The sequence below is a fragment of the Molossus molossus genome, unplaced genomic scaffold (genome assembly GCF_014108415.1).
Source record: "Molossus molossus isolate mMolMol1 unplaced genomic scaffold, mMolMol1.p scaffold_m16_p_4, whole genome shotgun sequence".
Taxonomy (NCBI): Eukaryota; Metazoa; Chordata; class Mammalia; order Chiroptera; family Molossidae; genus Molossus; species Molossus molossus.
In genome coordinates this window covers 78,147,587-78,168,482 of record NW_023425377.1, presented here as the reverse complement: position 1 = coordinate 78,168,482, position 20,896 = coordinate 78,147,587, and the positions used below count along the sequence as shown (strand labels likewise).

Sequence of the window (20,896 nt, the reverse complement as noted above, 5' to 3'; positions counted from 1 at the left end):
TTTATGTGCTTCCTTTGTTCATCGTGTCCCTTCCCTGAGACGTCACCTACACAAGCTCATTCCCTGCTGTGTTCCCAGTGCCTACAGAAGGCCTGACACACAGTAGCTCTGTAAATGTTTGTTGAATGAATAAATGAACTCACATGGTTTGCTCTAAAAAGAGCAAGGAGCCCTGGCCGGTTTGGCTCAGTGGTTAGAGCATCGACCAGAGAGACCTGAGTTCAGTTCCCGCTAAGGGCATGTACCTCGGTTGCAGTTTGTCCCTGGCCCTGGTTGGGTCGTGCAGGTGGCAACCACTCGATGTGTCCCTTTCACATCGATGTTTCTCTCTCTCCCTTTCCCACTCTATCTGAACAAAATATGGAAAAGTGTCCTCGTGTCCTCGGGTGAGGATACATACATACATACATACATACACACATACATAAAATAAAAAGAGCAAGGAGGCCCGAGTGGCCAGATCAGAAGACCGAGGGAGAGCTGGGGCCGCAGGCAGATGGTGCAGGGCATTGAGGCCCCAGTGAGCTGTTTGAGTTTGATCTTTAGGGAGACAAGCAGCTGTGGCAGTTTCAAGTTGAAGAGGAGTGACCTGATTTAAGTTTTGAGGTCACTGTGGGTGAGGCTAGAGGAATGGTTTGGGGTGAATCTAGAGACCATGGGTGGAGGGTGGAGGGAGATAGGCAGGTGTCCCAGTGAGCACGGGAGATGTGGGCTAGGCCAGGCCATGCCATGGGTGGAAAGAAATGGATGGATGTCAGATCTACTTTGGAGTTGGGCTGGCAAAAGCCGTTGATGATCTAGTTTGGAGAATGGGAATTGAGAGGAGTTTAAAATGTACTCCTAGGTTTTGAGCCAGAGCCAGTAGGTAGATGGATGGTGGGGCTGTTTAATGGGCTGGGGAGAAATGGAGACAAGTTCTGGACCTGAGGTGGCTCTAGGGGCTCATGGGAGCCCCACGTAGCTGCCTTGTTCACCACTGTATACCCAGTACCCAGAAAAATGCTTGGCATACAGTGAGCACTCAGTCAGTATTTGTTGACTAACAGATGGCTCTCAGTCCTAGAGAAGGTATGCCTTTGAGTTGCTGAAGTGGCTTAGCATTGACTTCTAGACCTCAAACTCAGATGTCACTTGGGGCTAGCAGGTAACACAGGTGGGTGGGCAGCTGGGACCCAGCTTCAGTCAAAGAAGAAATCACAAAGAAAACTGGAAACTGTTTTGAACTGAGAATAAAACACAACATATGAATTGTGTGAATGCAGTGCTAGAGAGAAATGCATAGTTTTAAGTATTTAGAAGAGAGTAAAAATGGAGATCAATGATCTACGACAGGAGCCTGCAAATTCCAGCCAAATCCAGCCTCCTTTTTTTAAGTCCTTTTTTTTTTCTTTTATCCTCACCCAAGGACATTTTTCCATTTTTTGTTCAGATAGAGTGGGAGGGAGAGAGAGAGAGAAACATCGATGTGAAAGGGACACATCGAGTGGCAGCCACTCGCATGATCCAACCAGGGCTGGGGACAAACTGCAACCGAGGTACGTGCCCTTAGTGGGAACCGAACCGGGGTCTCTCTGGACCACAGGCCGACGCTCTAACTGCTGAACCAAACCGGCCAGGGCCCAGCCTCCTTTTTTAAGTAAGATTTTAATAGAAACCAAAGCTGCTTTAAATTTTTTTAAATTTATTTTTAGAGAGAGGGAGAGAGAAACATCAGTTTGTTGTTCTATTTATTTATGCATTCATTGGTTGCTTCTTTATGTGCTCTGACCAGGGATCAAACTCACAACCTTGTGGTGTCAGGACAATGCTCTAACCAACTGAGCTACTCAGCCAGGGCTTTTTTTTTTTTAAAGTTTAAATTGAATTAAACACATGGTGAGGGCAGAGGTCCAGATTTGGCCCCCAGGCCATCAACTTGCCATCATTTCTCTGATTTAGTTGTTTCCTCTTTCAGAGAATGGGCATGCTCACTGGGCAGTGTGGGGTAGTGGTTAAGACACAGGCCACATGACCTTGGGACTATCATTTCTCCTCCCTGCACCTCAGTCTCCTCATCTATAAAATGGGGTAATGGTAGCCTCCTGGTGTTGTATGAAGGATTAAGTGAGTTTTCCCATGAAAATGTCCTGGCACATAATAAGTGCTCAGTGAGCTCTCATAGTTATTGAGCACCTGCTGTCTGCATGCCCATTTGTACATTAATACATGGATGAAGTTTTAAAATGTTTAAATACTATGTATTTATTTGAATGTATCTTAAGGAACAAAGCATAGCTGGCTCCATCCAACATTTGAGTTCCCAGATGTTAATACTGCAAATGACCCAACTTTAAAAATAAAGACGAGTTTGTATTTTTTACTGAGATAAAATTTACCATTGTAAAGTACACAATTCAGTGGCTTTTAGTATAGTTCCAACGTTGTATAACATCATAAATATCTAATTCCAAGGGGGGTGGTTAATTGTAAAAACCGCTTAAAGAAAATGATCAAATGATTCAAAGAACAGAAAAAAAAATTAATAAGAGGGCAGACAGCCCGGCCGGTGTGGCTCAGTGGTTGAGCGTCGACCCATGCACCAAGAGGTCGCCAGTTTGATTCCCGGTCAGAGCACATGCCCAGGTTGTGGGCCTGATCCCCAGTGGGGGACATGCAGGAGGTGGCCAATCGACGTTCTCTCTCATCGATGTTTCTGCCTCTCCCTCTCCCTTCCTCTCTCTCTAAAGTCAATAAAGAAAAAAAAAGAGGGCAGATGGCTGGCAAAGATCATAAGGACAATAAACAGGAAAGCAGAGTTTGGGGATCAACAGGAGAAACATGACAGCTCCATATGACAGAAGGGGAGTCTGAGACCCAGCAAGGGATGGCATCGGACACCCCACCCCACCCCTAGCCTGGTGCTAGGAGGGAAGGAGATGGGGTTTACAGCGTGGGGATGGGCATAGAGCCTGGTGAGGATCTGAGGGACCCCAGGGAGCCTTGGGGATGCGAGGAGATTGAGCCAAATGCCCCTGAGGAGTCTCCGGCAGCTCCTTTACTTGGGAAGAAAATAATTTTTTTAACTTCACTTGGAAATTGGAAACCTGTGCGCCTTCCAGGGCTATAATAAGGCCGTGTTCACTGACCAGTTAAAAATAAAAGATCTCCACCCAGAGGCACTCAGGGCTGGGAGAAAGTATGTGTAGGCTGGGTAGGGGTAGGACCTATTCTGTGACTTAAGGCATGTGTCTGCCCTCTCTGGCCTCGGTCCCCAACAGCATTAGACTGAACGATTTCAAAAGACCCAGTTAATGGAGAGATTTATAGCTGCTGTGTTAAGAAGCCTGTAAGCTGGGAGAGAGGGTACTCTCTGGGAGTCCCTGCCCCTCAGGGTTCTCTTGGGAGGATTCTCCTACCCGAGTCCCAGGCAGGGGGAGAGGCTGGAAACAGACTGTCAGCGCCACCTGATGGCGCTGAGTGCTCATCACAGCACCCGGGTCCCCACAAAGGAAGCATGTTGTTCTTCCCACCAGGGGAGGCGGGCCCTATACCCAGGTCAACCACACTGGCTCCTCTCTGTCCCTCAGAGGCGCCAAGCTCCCTCACAGCACAGGGCCTTTGCCTGGGCTGTAACTTCTGCCTGGAGTAACCTTTCCTTCCTGGACTGCCCCCTCCAGGAACCCCCCCCCTGACAGCCCCCCAGCAACCTCTGTGTGCCCCATAGCACCCAGGACTACCCAAGTTGTAACCACCTAGTCTTGTGTCTGAGCCCTATGAGGACAAGAACAGAGTCTGCTTTAGTTAACACTGTGTCCTCTGAATCTGAAACCATCTTTGGCATACAATAGGTGTTCAGTACTATTTAATGAATGAATGAATTAATGGATAACAATGAATGAACTGCCTACCAGGAAGGGAACATGCAATCAAGAATCTGTTTTAAAGATTAAAAACAGACTGAAGCAGTAATTCAAATTCATTTATTGAGTGTCTGCTGTGTGCCAGGCACTGGGATCCAGCAGTGAAGTCAACAAACAAAATTCACTTCCTCATGGACAAGGTGGACGACAACATGGGCAATGAATAAGCACCTATTGTGTCTAAAAGTGCTAAGTGTTGCCTGGCTGATGTGGCTCAGTGGTTGAGCGTCAACCCATGCACCAAGAGGTCGCCAGTTCAATTCCTGGTCAGGGGACATGCCCAGGTTGTGGGCCTGATCCCCAGTGGGGGACATGCAGGAGGTGGCCAATCAATGTTCTCTCTCATCGATGTTTCTCTCTCTCTCTCTCTCTCCCTCACCCTTCCTCTCTAAAAAAAAAAAGAAAAAGAAAAAGAAAAAACATTTTTTTTAAAGTGCTAAGTGTTATGAAAAAATAGAGCAGTCAGGGGCATCTAGAGGGTGTAATTGTAAGTAAATCTTACATGGGGTGCTCAGAGAAGCCCCACTGAGAGGGTGGCATTTGAGCAAAGATCTGGAGGAGATGCGGAGGGAGCTATGGAGGTTTCTGGTGGAAGGACATTCCAAGCAGAGGGAACAGCCTGTGCAAAGGCTCTAGGGAAGGATCAACCTTCTGTTTTGGAGGATGGGCCTTGTATGTTAAGGAGACCTGTGTGGCTGAAGAGTGAGCGAGGGTGAGAGACAGGTGGTGAAGGCAGGGAGGGGAGGGGGCAGGTCCTGCAGGGCCTTATGGACCTCTGGGAAGGCTTGGGCTTTTATCCCGAGGGACATAGTTGGGAGCCCTGGAGGGCTGTGGAAAGAGAGGAGAAAGGACCTGATGGGTGCTCAGAGGCATCCTCTGGCTGCTGAAGGGAGAACACACTGTGGGGGGCAGGGATTGAATAAAAACCAATAGGGTCTCTGGAATGGAGAACTGGGTGGCTAGGGATAGGGAAGAGAGGGCAACTTTACCCGGATTCCTCTCTGGTGCCTTTTAAATTTTGAGACATGGGAATGTATTCCTTGTGCATAGGTTGATGCTCAACCCCTGAGCCACCCCGGCTGGGCACATTTCACAGTTTAAAAATATATATATTATTATTGATTTTTTTTGAGAGAGAGAAGAAAGGAGAGGGGGAGAGAGATAGAAACATTGATGAGAGAGAAACATTGATTGGCTGCCTCCTGCATGCCCCACAGTAGGGATGGAACATCTCTACTACGTGCTCTGTCCGGGACTGGTAACCTCTCAGTGCATAGGACAACTCTCAATCCACTGAGCCACACAAGCTGGGCCATTTCATTGTTTTTTGTTTGTTTTTTTGGAGAGGAGAGAGAGAGAAAAACATCTATGTGAGAGAGGCACATCGACTGGTTGCCACCCACACGACCCCAACTGGAGCCAGGGACAAACTGCAACTGAGGTATGTGCCCTTAGCGGAAATCAAACCTGGGACTCTCTGGTCCGTGGGCCGACGCTCTAACCATTGAGCAAAACCGGCCAGGGCCAATTTCAGTTTTTAGTTGCCTTCTATTTTTTTTTTTTTTTTTGGTGGTATGTGCCCCTAGCGGGAACCGAACCCAAGACTCTCTGGTCCGTAGGCCGACGCTCAACCGCTGAGCCAAACTGGCCAGCCGTTTCAGTTTTTAAAGGGAAAATTTCCCTATTTTCCTTAAAGCTGTTTGGCCTAGAGGGGACATGGGACTTCCCCAAGAAACACCCAGGCCCATGGGGGCACCTGGGGCTGGCTGACCGCAGAGCTGGTGGTGGCCACTAGGGAGCGCTAATGCAGCAAGAATTATAGCTGAGCCCCCAACTCTGGGAAACTGTTGTCCTCCAGCATGGAGTTGCCCTATCCTACATGGTCTTCCCCGCAGGCTTTTGCCATGCTCTGCCCACCTCCAGAAACACTTTTCCTGACTCATGGCTCATTCCTGAGGTCTCAGCTTGCTTACTCCTTCCAGAAGCTTCTCAATCCCCCCCATGCTGGCCAAGGGTCCCCTTTGGGCTCCAGCAGTCCCCTACACTTCCCCATCACAGCACTATTAACCCCATAACAGTTTCTGTCTCTGGCATTGGGCCATGCACACTGAAGGACAGAACCGGATTGTTCTGGGTCACCTCCAGGGGGGGTGACCACTCATTCATCACTGTGTCCACAGGGCCTGAATACAGTAGGACTTCAATAAATGTTGGTTGGATAAGTGGATAGATGAATCGACATTCTCCTCACTCACTGCAGGTAACAGTTCTGTGTCCCAGAGTCCCCACAGGCTCACACAGCAGGTGCTCAATAACTGTCTATCAAAACAACTCAAATAGTTCAGCTGGTGTGGCTGTGGTTGAACATTGACCCCTGCATCAAGAGGTCACCGTTTTGATTCCCAGTCAGGACACATGCCCAGGTTGTGGGCCAAATCCCCAGTGGGGGGCATGCAGGAGTTGGCTAATTGATATTCTCTCTCATCGATGTTTCTATCTTTCTCTCCCTCCCCCTTCCTCTCTCTCTAAAATCAATACACACAAAAAAATTTTTTTTTAAATGACTCAACTACCATATACTTAATATGTGCCACAGTTTGTGCTCGCTTCTGAAAATACCAGTGACCAAGACAGATCCGTCCCCAGCCCTCTCAGGGTGGGAAAGGTGTGGTGGAGAAACCACGAATTAATAAATAATAAAATTAACAAGAATATTTCAAATAATTTAAAAATCAAGACAATTAACAGGCTGCCCAGTCTATGGGCTAGAATTCAGTAGAGACCCTCGGTTCTTTCTCCTGCCCCTCTAGGTTATTTATGTGCTGTGTGACCTTGTATAAGTACCTTTACCTCTCTAGTCCTCATTTTCCTCATCTATAAACTGGAGACAATGATAGTCTTCAGTTCCTGGGGCTGTTGGGAGGATGAAATGAGCCCATCTGCCCTAGTCCCCTAGCTCCCACCCTGGTTCTGTCTGTCCTTCCCACAGAGCCACCAGAGGCCGCTGGTGAGCATCTGAATCAGGTCCAGGCCCTTCTCAGCCCACAGCTCTCCAGGGGTGGGGGTAACCCAGGTCCTCCATGTGGCCCACAAGGCCCTACACAACCTCCCTCTCCCAGCCCTCACCTCTTCTCTCCCTCACTCCCTTTCAGCCACATGGGCCTCCTGAAAGGGTTAATAATGTTTTAACAAAATTAAACTCCATTCTGACAATTATTTTTGCACTTAAACACCCTAGCAGTTTTTTAAAAACCCTGGGACTGACACCCATAGGAACCATAAGGATAAGGGCTTAATGATGGCCTTGGGAAACTTGGAGGGATCATAAAAAAGGAGATTAATGATGGCCCTGACCTCTGTTGGAGCAGACTCCTTACCTCTGAGACAGCTCGTGTCAGCTCCCTGGCACCAATTAAGCGGTGTCAAGAGAATGTGGGGTTTTTTTATGTAGTTTTTTTTAGTTTCTGTAGTTTGCAACTGTAAAACCCAGAGAACAAAGAGATTCCAATGCTGAGCTCAAAATTTGTGACTCAGTCCGCCTGTACCCAGGCGTATGCAATAAAACCACTTGACTCTACACTGGCCTTGCATTGTGGATGTGATCTCCCGCCGGCTCAGACCTTTTACCTCCTAGTTGTTCCTTAAACAGGCCAAACATGGCCTTACCCCAGGACCTTTGCACTGGCTGTTTCCTCTGCCCAGATCATGCCACACCACCCAATTCTTCCATGGCCAGCTCCTTCTCTTCCTCCAGATCTTGGCTACAACACCACTTCCTCAGAGAGGCCCTCTCTGGCACCTGGGCCAAAGGTCTCTCCTGAGATACTCCTATCACCTCACCCTGCTATCTTGCTTCCTTATTTGATGATTCATTCACTGCTCCCCTCTCCTCCACTTCCAACTAAAAAGAAAGCAAGGGACAATCACACCCACCCCTACTGAACCCCACTGCCTGGGAAAATCCTGGCAGGTGCTCAATAAACATTGATCAGATGAGCAAATATTTACTGCCACTGTCCAGTTATTTGCCGCTGGCTCTTGCCTCCAAAACCTTCCAACTCCAAAACCCCATTCTTCCGTACCCGACCCCGGAATCTAATTTTAGGCTTTCCTCCCCCAGGTTTCACTTCATCATGACTGGCAGGCTGCAAAATCTGAGTCAGCCACTAAAAGCAAGTTTCGAAACAGCCTGGATGACTCACACCAGGCCTGCCCTTGGAGGGCAGGCACTAGAGGAAAGAGCATGCAAAGTAAACGTGCAAATCAGACAATTGGGTGGAGGTCTTCAGCTATTTGGCTCAGCCCGCCCAAATTCACCCTTCCAGGGCCCTCCAATCATTTCCTCCCTTGGAAGTTTGACTTCTCCCATTGTAATCCCCCCAGTTCCAATCTATGACTTTTGGCACCGGAGTTCACTTCTTTGGGCCTCAGTTTTCTCCATCAGTACAATGGGCCCAACCATAGAAGCTTCTACCTGGAGCTCATTTTGTGAGATTAAAATATGTTTAGATATTTAAAGCCTCCAGAATCGTTAAGTGGTGAGTGCTCAACAAACCTTAATTCTATTCTTCTCAAGAAAATATGAATCCCCTCCCTGTTATGTACAGTTAATAAGCCCTTACACTGTCCCTGGTGTTTCAGAGTTATGGAACGATTTACTGATGACCTTGAAACACAGGAATCATAAACCCACTTCTGGGAAAGTAGTGGCTTAGAGAGGTGAAGACACTTGCCCAAAATCACATGGTGGGATCTGAGCCCAGCCTTGGTGAGGGCATCGAGGCAGACCCATAACCTCCCAAGAGCTGCAGCAAAAACTGCTAAATATTCCCTAATATCTTTTCACTTCCTCTAGTATTAGATGGAGTTTTAGCAAAGCACACAGCCCATCAAAAGACTGCATTTCCCGCCCTGGCCAGTATGGTTCAGCGGTTAGAGCGTCGGCCTGCGGTCCAGAGAGACCTGGGTTCGGTTCACGCTAAGGGCACGTACCTTGGTTGCAGTTTGTCCCCGACCCTGGTTGGGTCGTGCCAGAGGCAGCCAGTCGATGTGTCCCTTTCACATAGATGTTTTTCTCTCTCTCTCTCCCCCTCCCACTCTATCTGAACAAAAAATGGAAAAAAGTCCTTGGGTGAGGATAAAAAAAAAAAAAAAAAAGACTGCATTTCCCAGTCACCCTTCCTGCTGGAGAGGAGCCCAGTGACTAGTTCTGGTCAATTAATTGAGCACATACAAGACACTTCCGGTTCATGCCATTCATGGGGAGAGAATTTCTCTCTTCAGTTTCCCTTTTTTGGGTACAGTAGGTATGTTTTTATCTTATCACCTAGCAGAGGTCTCCCAGAGGAGAACAGTACTAGAGAAGCATTCAATAAATATTTATTATAATTAAGACACTGTGCCAATAGCTCCCAGCCCATTTCCTACCACCACCATCCAGAATCTATGAACACGTCCAATTCTGGCTTCCTCCAAAGCCAGAAAGTCATCGGGGACCATTTTGCATGATTTCCTGACACATAAAGGTGTCCCCAGTAATATCCTGAAAATAGCAGATGACCTCATCCTCCACTGTACTCCTTGAAGATGGGGGACCTCCAAGGTCCAGCCCAAAGGAGGTCTGAAGTCAAGGTCATCAGGTTTGTCATTTGGTTATTCCGTTTCCTGTGTATTGTCCTCAGGCGCCTGGGTCCCTCTTTGGTTCCACATGTGGTTGTTGAGCCCCAGCTGCACCATCTGCGCATGGTGGATGATGAGGGGCTGTGGTCCCGGGCTCTGAGGGGGCACAGTTGAGCCTGATGGGAAGACCGGAGGCTGTGGGAAGGTTGGGCTGGGGGTGCCAGCCAGCCATGGAGGCAGGGTTGGTGGCTGATGGCTGGGCAAGGTAGGAAAGGGTGGCTGGGCTCCCAGGGGCCCCTGGCCCCCATAGGGCACCTGAGTCCCAGAGGGCAACTGAGTCCCAAATGATGTCATGTGGTTCCCAAAAGCCACCTGGAGCTGCTCCATCTGCTTCTGATAGGACAAGTAGGTCTGGAGGTAGGCTGAGTATGCGGCATTGAATGCCACTGCCTGCTGCCGCTCACCCTCAAGGTGTTGGCGCTGCTCCCGCAGGGCCCGGGCATCCTGTTCCTTCTTCCAGTTGGCTTTGCAAGCCCGTAGCCTATGAGGCTTGAAGGTGTTGGTTACCTTTCTGTCAAAGATCTGGGAGTGCTCATCCAGCCATACCAGGCTGGTGAGCAGTTTGGCCGTCTCGGGACTGAGCTGGGACAGGGAGCTCTCCAGGGGCAGGAAAGGGACCACGCAGTCTTGCCATCCTTGCCTCGTGAGGCTGCACATCAGCGACTGGCTCACCTGGTGCAGGCTCAGGCAGCAGTCGAAGTTGGCAGTGAGTAGCAGGATGGTGAAGGCCGAATGGTCTATGGCATCCTGCAGGCAGCGCAGCTTGCTGCGCCCGGGCACCTGGAAATCCTCGCAGAAGGTGGCCCCGTCAGGCACACCCAAGGCCTCCAACCTCTCCCGGACACGCAGGGCAATGTGCTCATCCGCCTTGGCGTGCAAGACCACAAAGTTATAAAATTCTTGCTCTAACTCAGGAGAAGGAGGACACGGGTTCACAGAGGCCGGGTGAGCTGAACAAGGAGTCGATAGAGAAGGATAGGGAGGCGACGTCTTTGGGGCTGAGGGTGTTGGTGGGCACGGCTGGGCTGTCGGGGAAGTGGTATCTTCCACAGGAACTTGTAGTGGCATCTGGTCCTTGACAGGGCAGGTGTTTCTAGAGGGTGAGGCGAGAGATTTGGGGGCTGGTGACACTTCTGTACATTCCACCGGGTAGTGGGTGCTGGTGTTTGGAGCTTCAGAAGGGTTGGACAGGCCAGCATCTAAGGCCACCTCAGGAAGCCTGGGGGCTGGGCTACTTGGTGGCAACAGGGCGTCAGCAATCTCTTCCGATGCAGGCCAGCTCATCTCCTCTGGTTCCTGGAAGCCTGCAGGGACAGGCTCAGGCACCGGCGGCTCATCACACAGCCTGCTGGGCCCACGGGGGCTGCGGTGCTGGCTGAGGAGGGCCAGCGTGGGCGACTGGCTAATTTCCAAGTTGCTGGCTAGGGAGGCTGGGCTGCCAGTGGATCTCAGGGAGCATCCTTTGCTCCAGCCCAAGGGGTCCTCGATGGGCTGAGGTTGGCTACGGGTCACGGAGGGTGATGCTGAGGATGGCGGGAGGCAGCCCAGAGCAGAGTGGAGGGGCTGAAAGTCTCCAAGGTCCCCAATGATGTCCCATCCACATCGGTCCCGGGCCTCCTCTTGGAGCTCCCCGAGTTGGGGGTCATCCCTGGAGCTGAAAGCGTGGAGGGCTGCCCGGTAGGCCACATCCCGCATTGGGGCCAGGCACAGCTTCTCCTCGGCAAGCAGGTGATACACCCGGGCAACGGCCCAGGGTAAGTCTGGTGGCTCCTCCATGGCTTCGGCACTGCTGTCCATGCCAGCCCACTGGTGGGCCACAAGCCGGGCCACCGCATCTGCCTTCAGGGCCTCCAGGGAGATCCTGGCCTCGGTCTCCTGGCCCAGTGTCAGGAGCACCATGGCGTGCAGGAGGTCCACCCCCGGCCAGACTGGGCGCAGGGTCTTCAGCTTGTGCTTAAGATACAGGAGCTTGTCCTGGCCTGCTGTGCCTAGAATGTTAAAGGCATTGGAGAGCGACGGGCCTGTGCAGGCCATGGGCAAGATGGGTGTGGCCTCTGATGGCAGGAGAAGTGCTGGCTGGTGGAGGCATGTTCCACACCACCTGCCTTCCTGCACGCCGGGCGTCCCTGCCCGCTCCCCGTACCAGACCCAAGGGAACTACAGCAGCAGACAGACCTACGGGAAGTAGGAAACACGTGGTTACCATCAGCAAGGGGGGAGCCCTGGGAAGCAGCCCAGGTGCTCCAAGCAGAGGAAACAGCGCCTGCAAGGAGCCTGAAGTGGGAATCAGTGTGGCATTTTTTGAGAAATAGAGAAAAGAGGACATCGCCTCCATATGGCTTGGCAGCACTGGTAGGCATAGAGCTGGCACGTGGTAATGGTTAGTGCACCATATTGACAATGCTGCTTATATCAGTTAGCTATATGTAGCTGTGTAACAAATCACCCCAAAACTTTGTGGCTTAAAATCAATAAACAAGTATGATCTCACAGTTTCTAAATATCGGGCGTCTAGGGGCAGGTAGGTGAGTGGTTCTGTCTTAGGTCCATTCCAGGGGTCCAAGAACACTGTATCTGCATGTTCCTCAGCGGGGCTGAGGCCTACAGCATGTTCCTCTCTAGGATGCACGATGAGTATCTACAGCCTAGAGCAGTGCTTCTCAGCTGGGAACAACTCTCTCCCCCAAGGGACACTGTGTCCGGGGTCACTTCTGGTTGTCATGACTGTGGGGAAAGGTTCCCCTGGCATCAAGTGGGTGGAGGTCAGGGATGCCCAGTGCGGCCCTCCACAGAGAATGATGTGGCCCCAATTGTTGCTAAGTGCTGATGTTGAGGGACCTTAGCCTAGGATTCAGGATTTTTAAGAGACTTCCGGTCAAGATGGCAGCATAAACCAGATGGACCCCTGGAATGGACCTAGGGCTGTGTTTTTTCCACGTCTAAATATGACATGCTTTGAGCACTTGATGACTTAAATTATAGAGTTTGGGATACCCTCCCTAATGTATTTGTTATATGCCCTTGGAAAGGCCTTCTCTCTGAGCCTATTTTCTCTCCCTAACATTGGGACTTCCACAATCACATCCAAATTACAACTAAACTACAGAACAACCATCATTCAGAACCGCCTAAAATTGAGCTGAATGGAAGTCCTAAAAATACAAAATTAAGGAAGCCACATGGAGACTGGTAGGAGGGGCGGACGCGGGAAGGGCCGGTCCCACACCCACATGTGGCGGATAAAATCAGGAAGACTCCTCAGCTATGAAAGTCCTCCCTGAGGAGCAAGGGGTCCCCCCAGCTCAGGTTCCAGTGCCAGGAAGAGAAGTCCCCATAACTTCTGGCTGGAAAAATCAGCGGGAACTGAGGCCAAGGAAGGCTGTAGCTGCTAGAGTCCCAGGCAAATACTTTTAAAGGAACCACACAGACTTATTCAACCTGCTCCAGCGTGGGGAAGGCAGCTTGAAAGGCACCAGAGTCATACCAGGAAGAGCTGAGTTATTTGGCATCAGGGCGAGCACTGGAGGCAGCTTTCTCCCAGAGAGCCATGCTGGCAGAGGCCAGGGTTCCTTTGGAGAGCCCTTCCCCCTCCGGGCGGGCAGCCAGCCACCATATAGCCACCATATCTGGGATGCCAGCAACCTGGCTCACACTGTTTGCCCCGCCCTGGCCATTCCCTGAGGCCCTGCCCCACCCCACTTTCAGGCCCACCCAAGCTGTTGCCAGTTGCTTTACCATAGGATTGGCCTGTCTTGGATCCGGCTTCATATTTTCCTAAAATCTCTCAAACAGCATCTGGTCTCTGCGAGCCCCATAACTCTCGCTAACCGGTCCCAGGCCTGGCACTAGAAGCAGTCAGCCTTGGTTCACAGCTTGGCTTTGCCTGGGCACCTCCAAGCCCAGCAAAAGAAGTAGCCACCTGCAGATCACTTTGTAGGTTATGCCTGGTGGCCCTGGGTAGAACACGGGCAGTGGCTGACCTTGCCCCAGAGCCAGCACACCCAGTGGACAGCTTCAGACCACATTGAAGCACCATCACCCAACCACCTCCACAAGTGACACACTCAAGGGGTGGACTCAGTGGGTACCAGAGCCCTGCTGAAGTAAGTCTTGCTCTGTGTGGTGGACCCTGCACAGTTGATCCTCCAAGGTAGTCAGAGGTCAGTGGTCAGTGGGCACAGCCAGTCCTTGTAGCTGATCAGCCTGAGTAAAACCCACCCATTGATGTGCCAACAGCAATCAAGACTCAATTACAGCAGAAGGGTGTACAATCCACATGAGGGGTGCACCCCGAGGGCCCAGCTGGGGTGACCAGAGAGGCTGTGTCACTCGACCCTACACAACACCTACTACAATAGGCCACCCTATGAAGTCTGGGAGACACAACAACTGTACCTAATACATAGAAACAAACACAGGGAGGCAGCCAAAATGAGGAGACAAAGAAACATGTCCCAAATGGAAGAACAGAACAAAACTCCAGGAAAAGAACTAAACAAAATGGAGATAAGCAATCTAACAGATGCAGAGTTCAAAATACTGGTTATAAGGATGCTCAAGAAACTTAGTGAGAATGTCAAGGAATTTAGTGAGGACTTCAAGAGCATAAAAAAGGACCAGTCAAAAATGAAGGATGCACTAACTGAAATAAAGAATACTTTACAGCCCTGGCCGGTTTGGCTTAGCGATTGGAGCGTCGGCCTGCGGTATAGAGAGACCCGGGTTCGGTTCCCGCAAAGGGCGTATACCTCGGTTGCAGTTTGTCCCCGGCCCTGGTTGGTTGTGTGGGTGGCAGCCACTCGATGTGTCCCTTTCACATCGATGTTTCTCTCTCTCTCTTCCCCTCTCTCCCTCCCGCTCTATCTGAACAAAAAATGGAAAAATGTCCTTGAGTGAGGATAAAAAAAAAAAAATACTTTACAGAGGGTCAGAGGACGTCAGACACCATCACTTTGGAAGCCAAGACAGGAATGTGGCGGGTGACTACCTTCCTCTCATCAACTTCATTTCGTTTTCATTAGCAAGACGGTCCTCTTTCCGTGCCTACCTAAGCCATGGCTCGTGGTCTCAAGAAGCATCTGAAGCGTGTAGCAGCTCAAAGCATTGGATGCTGGATAAACTGACTGGTGTGTTTGCTCCTCGGCCATCTACCGGTCCCCACAAGCTGAGAGAATGTCTCCCTCTCAGCATTTTCCTAAGGAACAGACTGAAGTATGCCCTCACAGGCGATAAAGTCAAGAAATCTGCATGCAACGCTTCATTAAGATCGATGGCAAGGTCCGCACCGATGTCACCTACCCTGCTGGGTTTATGGATGTCATCAGCATTGACAAGACTGGAGAGAATTTCCGTCTGATCTATGACACCAAGGGTTGCTTTGCTGTTCATCGTATTATACCTGAGGAGGCCAAGTACAAGCTGTGCAAAGTAAGGAAGATCTTTGTGGGCACAAAGGGAATCCCTTATCTGGTGACCCACGATGCTCGCACCATCCGCTACCTCAATCCCCTCATCAAGGTGAACACCATTCAGATTGATTTGGAGACTGGCAAAATTATTGATTTCAACAAGTTTGACACTGGTAACCTGTGCATGGTGACCGGGGGTGCTAACCTGGGAAGAATTGGCATGATCACCAACAGAGAGAAACACCCTGGTTCTTCTGACATAGTTCATGTGAAAAATGGTAATGGCAACAGCTTTGCCACCCGGCTCTCCAACATTTTTGTTATCAGCAAAGGCAACAAACCATGGATTTCCCTTCCCTGTGGCAAAGGGTATCTGTCTCACCACTGCTGAAGAGACAGACAAGAGACTGGCGGCCAAACAGCTGGTGAAATGAGCCGACGTGACATGATTAGAAGAATCTTTATGCTTCATTAGAGATAATACAGCAGGGTTGGAGGAAGAAAATGGGGGGAATTGGCATGCTCACTAAGGTGCTAGTACCTCATAACCTAAATTTTGTTCTTTTCCTCTGGGGGTTAACAGCTAAATAAGTATGACAGTCCCTTACCCTTAGGTCATTCTCACTTCAGTCTCTTCCCTTTTTATATACCTCAGGGTTAGTTCATTGTACTTTCAGTTTGTAACAGCCTTCAGCTCCTGAAAGCTCTTATTTCATTTATTCATCGATTCCCTTTTAGTCGCATGTCTTACTTCCTGTCTCATGGCTGCATCGGCAGTTACTCTGATGTGCTTTCTACGTACATTTGAGTTTGTAGGTTTCTAGCAAAATAAGTTTTCTTTTGATTGTTTATATAATTGTTATTGAAATGCAGATATAGATTTTAGTTAATGATAATGTATTGATATTGGTTTATTAAATGTAACAAATACACCGTACCAATGAAGTATGTTAGTAGTTGGTGCAACTGGTGCCAGGTATGTGGCAACCATGCACTATCTTAACTTTTCTGCAAATGTAAAATTTCTTTAAAAAATAAAGCCTATTTAAAAAAAAAATCATTTGCAGGGAATCAATAGTAGAAGCCAAGAAGCAAACCATCGATTTGGATTAGAAGGAAGCAAAAAACACCCAATCAGAACAAAGAATTAAAAAAAAAAAATGAGGACAGTGTAAGGAGCCTCTGGGACAACTTCAAGCATACCAACATTCACATCATGGGGGTGCCAGAAGAAGAGAGCAAGAAATTGAAAACCTATTTGAAAAAATGACAAAACGTCCCTAACTTGGTGAAGAAAACAGACATACAAGTCCAGGAAGCACAGAGAATCCCAAACAAGATGAACCCAGAGAGGTCCACACCAAGACACATCATCATCAAACTGCCAAAGTTAAAGACAAAGAGAGAATCTTAAAAGGAGCAAGAGAAAGCAGTTAGTTACCTACAAAGGAGCTCTCATAAAATTGTAAACCAATTATTCAAAAAAACTTTGCAGGCCAGAAAGGTGTGGCAAGAGATATTCAAAGTGATGAAAAGCAACGACCTACACCCAACATTACTCTGTCCTGCAAAGCTACCATTTTATTTTATTTTTTAAAAAATATTTTTAGTTTATTAATTTTAGAGAGAGAGGAAGGGAGAGACAGAAACATCAATAAGAGAGAACATCAACTGGCCACCTCCTGGATGCCCCCCACTGGGGATTTGGCCCACAACCTGGGTATGTGCCCTGACTGGATGCTCAACCACTGAGCCACACCAACTGGGCTGCAAAGCTATCATTTAGAATGGATGGACATATAAACAGTTTCCCAGACAAGAAAAAGCTAAAGGAGTTCATCACCACCAAACCAGTATTATATGAAATGTTGACCGGTCTTCTTGAAGAATAACAACAACAAATATATGAAAAATAAAATGGCAATAAATACATATATATCTGCAAATGACTCTACAAACAAAATGAGCAAGCAGAACAGAAACACTCATAGATACAGAAAACTTTTTGTTGATTGCCAGATGGAAGGGGGTTAGGGGGATGAGTGAAAAAGGTGAAGGAATTAAGGAGTACAAATTGGTTATGAGACTGATAAACCTAACCTCAAAAGGAAGGAGGGAGTGGGGATGGGAAGAGATAAACCAAAGAACTCATTGCATATATGCATAACCAATGTCCATAGACAATAGTGTGAGGAAGGCAGGAGGGGGGAGGGTGTAGGGAGGAGGAGGTCAATGGGGGGAAAAAGGGAGGGACATCTGTAATACATTCAACAATAAAGTTTAAAAAGAAAAAATAAATAAAATAAAAATGAAAAAAATCGTTTTAAGCAGATGTCATATGGTTCACTGGCTGGTGTGTCCAGGAAGGTCAGCAGCAGGGCAGAGAGAGCATGGGGGTTGTCAGTCTCAGGGAGCAGAGGCTCAGGGGGCAATGACTGAAGAGGTCATGTGGCTGCCTGGCTGCTTCAAAAATGTAAATGGCTTGACGTGTTGAAATGCTTGTTGGAAGAAAGAAATAAGAGACCCAAACAGTAGAGCTGACTTTCTAGTGTGGAGGACAATCAACAACGAGTCTAATCTGTTCCCACCAGGACTGGTACATAATAGGGCACAATGCACTTCTTGGCTAATTAAGAAATGTTACAAGACCTGGAAAGTAAAACATAGCCAGACTGCCTCTGAAAGATGTATTGGAAACGGAAGGGGCAGTTATTCAATAAGTGTTTACTGAGCACCTACTATGTGCAGGCCCCTTCCCATGCCTGGCTGAGGAATCCTCATTCCAGGCCAGTGGGGAAGCTGCCGGTAGTCACCCTCTGCATTTGGCACACACTGCTGTGACCTTTCACAGTTTTTGCTTATTGTCTTGACTGTGGGTTCCATGAGGGTACTACTTGGTCCCTACTGTGTGCCCAGCATACTGAACATTGTCTCCTGGCAAAAAGCAGGTACTTCCGCCCGGCCAGTGTGGCTCAGTGACTGAGCATCCACTGATGCACCAAGAGGTCCCCAGTTCGATTCCCAGTCAGGGCACATGCCCAGGTTGTGGGCCAAATCCCCAGTGGGGGGCATGCAGGAGGCGGCCAATCGATGTTCTCTCTCATCGATGTTTCTATCTCTTTCTCCCTCTCCCATCCTCTCTCTCTATAGTCAATAAAGAAACAAAAATTAAAAAAAAAAAAAGCAGCTACTTCATAAAGTTTGTTGGAGATTTAATGAATGCCCCTTAATGAGAGGAGAAAACAGAGGCCCAGGCAGTTTCCCAGCGTGCCCCACCCCCCAACTCTGGAATCCATATCCCAGACCTCCAGCCCGCCTGGGTCACGCTGTGGTACCCCCTCACCCAATCCCCTGCCTTAGCCACAGTGAGAGGGAAGACAGATGTGTCTGTCTGGGGCAACGTGGGCTCTCACTGGTGCCAGCGCCAGTACTGGGCAGACTTGCAGCAGCTCCTGGTACCAACCCCGTACGCCCTACGAAAAGAGATGTGGGAGGCTAGATATTCCTGATCTCAGCTGGCCCAGGGAGGATAAGGGACCTACCCGGGGAGGGGGTCTGGGGGTCCCTGTGACAGGTGAGGATTCAGGGCTCGGAAGGGGCTGAGAAGAGGGGCGGTGGGGGCAGCAGGGGCAGCGTTCCTGGGGCAGGAGGTATAGGGGCTGGGCCAGAGAAAGCTCTGAGATTCGGGAAGCAATCAGAAACATGGGGGAGAAATGGGGAGCTGGGGAAGACCTGGGAGGCTAGGAAGAGATCTGAGGGACTGGAAAGGAATTCGGGGTGAGGGAAGAATGGGGGATTGGGGAGGACCTGAGTGACCAGGAGCGGAGCTGCAGCCTTGAAAGGGGCACTGAAAACGCAGCGCTCCGACGCCAGAAGCTCTGCGGGCGGGGCAGCCGGCCTCGAACCCCGGCGAGGGGCCGCGGGCGCCCAGCTACCAGCAGGCGCCCCGACAGCGCCACGCCCCTCCCCAGCGGGCCCGCGGCCCCTCCCCCCTTACCCGGGCTTCGAGGCGGCCGGCGGCACCGCTCGCGTCCTCGGGGCCGGGTCTGCGGCACGACCGCTGGCGGCGGTGCAGGCGGAGAACCCGGCGCGGCGGGCGCACAGACCCGTCTTCCTTCGGGGCCTCTGCCCACCCCTTCCGCCGCCGTAGGCGGGGGTGGAAAAGGGGTGAGGTCACGCCGGTCCTGTCGGACGCGGAAAGTCCCCAAGACGCCCCACAGCGCCACCCTCCTCCGTTCGGTGCCGCCCGAGGCTGCAGTCGGGCACTTCCTGCCGCAGCTCTGGGAGCCAGGCCGGAGCAGAGGGGCCGCCGCTCGGGGACGAGGCAGGCTCGTGGGACAAGAACCACAATGAGAGCATCTCGCCCTGGCCGGCTTGGCTCAGCGGTCAGAGCGGAGAGACTCTGGTTCGGTTCCGCTAAGGGCACGTACCTCGGTTGCAGTTTGTCCCCGGCCCTGGTTGGTCGTGCGGGTGGCAGCCACTCGATGTGTCCCTTTCACGTCGATGTCTCTCTCTCTCTCCCTCCCTCCCACTTTATCTGAACAAAAAAATGGAAAAAAAAAAAAGCTCAGGTGAGGATAAAAAAAAAAAGAGATCATCTCAGTTCATGATCAGTACTTGATCAGTACTGTCCAGGAAATAAAACAGGGGCTGGGAAAATGGTGGGTGGTGGGTGGGGCGCCTCAAAATTAGGAACAGGAATCCTGGCTGGCCGAGGGGTTTGAGGAAACCCCTGTGGTGGGAGGAGGGGAAGGAGATGGCATAGCTGAAGCTGCAAACACGACGGTTTAGAATTTGCAGGGGTCCTAACCTGTCCGGTGTCCTGGACCCAGAGGGGACAGATCCATGCGGCATAGGTAGGATGCCGTACTCAGGACGACCATATTTAGGGGCAACAAAAATATTTTATTTCTTTTAAAATCGGAAAATAGCCCTGGCCAGTCTGGCGCAGGGGAAGGAGCTCCGGCTGGCGGACCAAAGAGTGGCGGTTCGATTCTGGTTAAGGGCTCAGACCTCGGTTTAGATTTGGGCTGGACCTGGTCCGGTTGGCGGGAGGCAACCAATTGACATAGATGTCTCTCCCTCCCTCCTTTCCACGCTATCTGAAGATAAATAAAAAAGTATCCTCGAGGGAGGACTTAAAAAAATAAAATAAATGTTTAAAAATAATAATAAAATAAAATCAGAAAACAAGGAATAGAATTCCAGCTTGGGTTATATTCGTGTTTATACTAATGCAGTTGTAAAATTTAATTTTTATTTATTTACTTATTTACTTATTTATTCATTCATTTATTAAAATTATAAATACCTTTGTGTAGGTCCTTTGTCTGCCTGGAGAATGGAGGAGCCCCTTCTCAAAATACCATTTGTAGATTTCACAAAATACAAGAGGTTTCAAGGACATTTATGTTGAAATGCATTTATTAAAATAGTTTTTTAATTAGCAACCCATCATCAGATGAATGAATAAACAAAATGTGGTATAGCAATTCAATGGGCTATGTATTGTTCAGCCTCAAAAAGGAAGTTCTGACATCTGCTATAACATGAATAAAACTTGAGGACATTACGCTTAGTGATATAAGTCAGACACAGAAGGACAAATACTGTATGATTCCACTCATATGAGGTCCCTAGAGGAGTCAGGTTCATAAAGACAGAAAGACAGTGCTAGCCAGGGGCTGGGGAGAGGGGAGTGTTAATGTTTAATGGGTAAAAGTTTCAGTTTGGGAAGATGAGAAAGTTCTGGAGATGGATGGTGGGGATGGTTGTACAACAGTGTGAATGTACTTAATGCCACTGAGCTGTGCACTTAAAAAAGGGTAAGATGGTAAGTTTTATATTAAGTATATTTAACTGCAATTTTTAAAACTTAAAAAAAAAACTTGTAAGACAATCACTTAAAAA

General features: G+C 49.5%; 1 protein-coding gene and 1 pseudogene across 1 annotated transcript; one reads left to right on the top strand and one right to left on the bottom strand.

The window, feature by feature from the left end:
• Positions 1–9,304: 9,304 nt before the first annotated feature.
• Positions 9,305–19,022, bottom strand: TICAM1 (toll like receptor adaptor molecule 1). The gene is made up of 2 exons (XM_036240324.1): positions 18,984–19,022; positions 9,305–11,753 (listed from the first exon to the last, which is right to left on the bottom strand). The coding sequence occupies exon 2, from the start codon at positions 11,610–11,612 to the stop codon at positions 9,552–9,554; it is 2,061 nt and encodes a 686-aa protein (XP_036096217.1). The 5' UTR covers positions 11,613–11,753; positions 18,984–19,022; the 3' UTR covers positions 9,305–9,551.
• LOC118615403 lies at positions 14,633–15,420 on the top strand (annotated as a pseudogene).
• Positions 19,023–20,896: the final 1,874 nt, after the last annotated feature.

Excerpts from the sequence above, each read along its gene's own strand:
- TICAM1 (XM_036240324.1), bottom strand. The coding sequence starts at position 11,612 with ATGGCCTGCACAGGCCCGTCGCTCTCCAATGCCTTTAACATTCTAGGC.